At 36.4% G+C, this 4,266-nt stretch overlaps 1 protein-coding gene across 1 annotated transcript in view; it reads left to right on the top strand.

The window, feature by feature from the left end:
- Positions 1–3,273, top strand: part of LOC108763373 (beta-1-syntrophin) — a 61,629-nt gene extending 58,356 nt beyond the window's left edge. Inside the window, exon 3 of the mRNA XM_018510914.1 lies at positions 2,614–3,273. Within this exon, the coding sequence (XP_018366416.1) occupies positions 2,614–3,273 (660 nt within the window). The remainder of the gene's footprint in view (positions 1–2,613) is intronic.
- Positions 3,274–4,266: the final 993 nt, after the last annotated feature.

The following is a 4,266-nucleotide window of genomic DNA, read 5'->3' as shown; positions in this document are numbered from 1 at the left end:
AAACTATTAGTTTTATAAAAAAATGTATTAAATAAAAGTTGTACAGTTTAAAATGGTCTAGCCACTGGCTTCATCAGTTTGACTTTGGGTGGCATCGCCAAGGTCATGACAACGTCCACACGGATTTTTTTAATGAGACCCCCCACTTTTTTCCATTTTCTTATAGTCCTTGTTGAGACCTTTTCAAAACACTATAATTTTATCCATTTTAGGTCAGCCGTTTAGAAGTTATTGAGCATTATATGGTGAAATGTCAGCAACTTTAGGTGAATCAAACACGAAAACTGTTCATTTTTTTTCGCTAAAACTTATAGGTTTTGTTCAGCAGGTCATAAGCTATAACATATGAGAAAACCATTTGATTTAACCGAAATCCAATTTCATATAGGATTAGTGCGGGGTCCTTTTGTTCCAAACATCTTTTCGTAAATTCCATTTGAGAAAAATCTTCTGGATTACATATGATATACAATAGCTCCTGGCAAACTTGGGAAATTGTTCATTCCAGATAAACAGACATGTAAACCATACCAAACATCTTTTCGTAAATTCCATTTGAGACCACAAGAAAACCTCGACAAGAAATGCATCATGAAACGTATCTTTAAATTATAAGTTAAATAATAATGTACGTACAAGGTCGAACCTCCTCGAGATTGATAAAAAAATCATTCAACGCATTTTTGCACTACCGTGAACCGAGTTATTAATTGTTATAATTAAATTTGACAGATATCCAGAGAAAATCTGTTGCATCGATGGCATAAAGTATTAAATAATTCTGCTTTACAGACAAATATTTAACCAAGACAAATACTCTGCTGTAATCTATGCCATTGCTATGACAGATATGATTTCCTAACCTGAATAGTGATCAACTTTAATGATCTCGGTCCACGGGGTAAAGCGATACATTTTTTTTTGTCAGATTCGTTCATTTCGTGCAAAAACGTGTCGAGCAAGTCTAATTTGTGTATGTAGAAGCAGAAAATCTTTTACGTGTCCTTCTACTATGCCATCGATGTGACAGTTTTCCTAACCTAATCATCAGCCACAGAAAACAAACACATGTGTGATGTGACCATGCACGTTGCCAGCGCCACATTTGCCTCTTGCGCCAAAAATTCCAGAAGGACATTACCCCCACCACTTCATAGTGGCGACGACGACAATGATGACTATTCTTAATATAAAAGTTTCAGATTCGTATTTTGCGTCGCAATATCTCCGCTCGTAGAGCACGTAGAGGAAAAATAAAAACACTTTCATTATATATCCCGAGCGGTTGCAATCGATTGAGCACACTTAGAACTTGATCGGTTCAGCCCTTATTGAGATCCGATAATCTCGGTTTGCTGTAACTCGCCGGCTCGCGTAAAGTAGCCACGGTAGTGGCGCTGCGCGTAGCTTAGCGCAGAGACACTACCAGTGTCTCCAAATATGTACATTTAAGTAGCTGTAGAGGAGGTTTTAAAAGAATTAATTTGTTAAAAATATTTGTAAAAGTATTTTATTCCAACACTTTGTATACAAATGTCACAGAGTGCCTAATAAATAATAAATTTATTTTTACCAGATTTGAAAACTGTTTAAATAATTAATTATATTCATTGTTTCTTTGTCCGCATTAAAATAATGACATTGTATTTCAATTCCTAAAAAATGTTATATTTTTTTCATTAAATGTTAAACATACTATTTTGTGATCCTCAAAATTCGATAGAGACAGAACTTTATGACCATGAATTCCTTGATTTTATTTGTTTTGCAAATTTCTGAGTTTTCTTGTTTCGTGAACTAATGATTTCTCAGTAAACATTCTCTTCGAACAGGATTCAGCTTTTAGAATTAATTAAAAACAAAGTATAGATAGCGAATTAGTTGAAATCTATCTCACATACGCGCGTGCACGCACGCATGCACACAAATATTATCGTGTATGCATAGAGTATAATATGTAGAGACACACACATATACAATACATATATTTCGTAAGCGCATGCAATTTTCTTCTAATTATTTGCTTTCCGTTGTGCCCATATACCATTTTACGCGGGCAGTGGTAACGCTATTGTTGCGGCGCGATACTGGATTGATGGAAATAATGGTGTAGGTGGAAAACAAAGAGAGCTCGACTACGTCACTGTCGACCACTATCAATTATTTTCAAATTACGAATTTCGCTAGCATATAGTACAATTGATTTATTCACGTCGTCGAGTACCGGCGCCATTTATTCACTATAACGTCCATTTTATATGTTGCCATTTTTCTCGAGCTTTTCATTGAAAATTGAATGAGGCATAAGATAAAGTCATTAAGATTTTTTAAATCTCTTCTTTTCTATAAAACTGTATCTCTTGTTTATACTTTTATATGAGTAACAGATATGTATGTATATTCGCACAAATATTCATTTCCAATTTTATTTTTAGTTTCATCGTTTATATTTCACGATAGAAAGATTTTCTGAATATTTATTTATAAGAAAATGTTTTTCTTATTTTTTAATTTTTTTTTCTCTTGCTCAATAAACAATCACGAAGTTTAATGTGCATATTAAATATTTAAAGTGGATAAATAAAAAAAAAGTTATTTATTGGTATGTTGCAGCGTACAGCTTGTGAAGAAATCGAAATGGTAGAGTTGTGTGGTAGCGGCCAAACTTCTTCGGCCATGGGAGTAATGGGTATCAGTTCAATGGTGACCGCGGCGACGTCGTCATCCTCTTCGTCGACTACCACGACTACAGGTGCCTCATCCTCAGCGTCAGGACGTGCGGGCATTCTCGAAACTCAAGTGCGCGGTCAGTGGTATCGCGTATTCGTTTCTTTGGAAGACGATTATCTCAGTATTTCGCTCGATGAGAGTTGTGAGACCGGTAACAACGCCCTGAACAATGGTAACATCAACAATAACAATGTAGACAGTTTGAACGATCCGGATGTGCCCGATTCGGTAGCCAATCAAAAGCGCATTGTCCGTGTGGTCAAAAGTGACAACAATGGCTTAGGAATTTCGATAAAGGGCGGCAAAGAGAACAAAATGCCAATTCTCATCTCGAAGATCTTTAAAGGCATGGCAGCGGACGCTACTGAGCAACTTTACGTTGGCGATGCTATTTTGGCGGTAAATGGCGAAGATCTACGAGAAGCCACACACGATGAGGCGGTAAAGGCGTTGAAGAGAGCCGGCAAGATCGTCGAATTAGAAGGTAGGAGGCTGTTATTTGCTCTTAATATCTATATTTTAATCAAAGTAGAATGTACGTAATCTGCCGTCGAAATTTTTGGAAAGTATCATGATTACTTCAGAATATGGCATCATCACTTACATTACACGGACAACGTGTAGTTTGCGTCATATTATATAGCAACTACATTATACGGGAAACATGCGATATACCAATTTCACTCGTGACGCATTGTTCCTCGGTAACTTTGCGCACAAGTTTCATGGATCCGTTCCTCGGAAGATAGATATACTGAGCGATACAAAACATTCTTGACATATGCAGCATTAAATTCCACGTCTTTATTCGCACTCTATTTGTGCCGTTTTTCATCCGTCGAGTACTTAGGAAAGGATTAGAGAAAAACAACGAAAGAAAGAATGCATTTGTAGCACAAGCGCTACCTAGGGCTTTTAGTTAGATTGGTGCGTTGGATATATCTATATGCAGCCGTGTAAAAGAAAAAAGTCAACTTTTTTATATATATGGCGTATTACTATCTTGCAATGTTCTTTAAAAGTAGAGAGAAATCTGAAAATACATCGAGAGAGAGAGAGTGGAGGGGGGGGGGGGGGAGGGGGGAGAGAGGGGGGAGAGAGATGTTACGAAATCGGAAATATACAGGGTGTCCCGAAAATTTAACTCGGTAAAGGCGATTTTGTATGCGATTAGTCTTCGTCAGGGTTAAATTACGTTCGTGACATTTTTTCCTATGGCGCATTCATTATGTGCAGGACTATAAAGTTCACAAGCGTCGCGAGTGTCGAAAGCCGAAACTTAACTCGAACTCAAAATCGGTCTACCTTTATTTACGAAGGTGGAATCTCCTTAGTCTTTCTTCCTGTTAAATATTATACTATCAACTTTATAGAAAAACAAAAAGTGTTTATTTTCTTCTCATAAAGCTCTGTGAATTTTTTCAGAATTTTTTATACCGTATTTTCTCATGTTAATAAAAATAGTTGCCAATGTAGGTATTCTATAAGAAAATGCCACACACAGTACTAAAAAGTTAATAAAAAATTCTAAAAAAA

Source organism: Trachymyrmex cornetzi, unplaced genomic scaffold, assembly GCF_001594075.2.
Source record: "Trachymyrmex cornetzi isolate Tcor2-1 unplaced genomic scaffold, Tcor1.1 scaffold111, whole genome shotgun sequence".
Lineage (NCBI taxonomy): Eukaryota > Metazoa > Arthropoda > Insecta > Hymenoptera > Formicidae > Trachymyrmex > Trachymyrmex cornetzi.
Note: the sequence above shows the minus strand (reverse complement) of the source record. Positions and strands in the feature narration are given on the sequence as shown.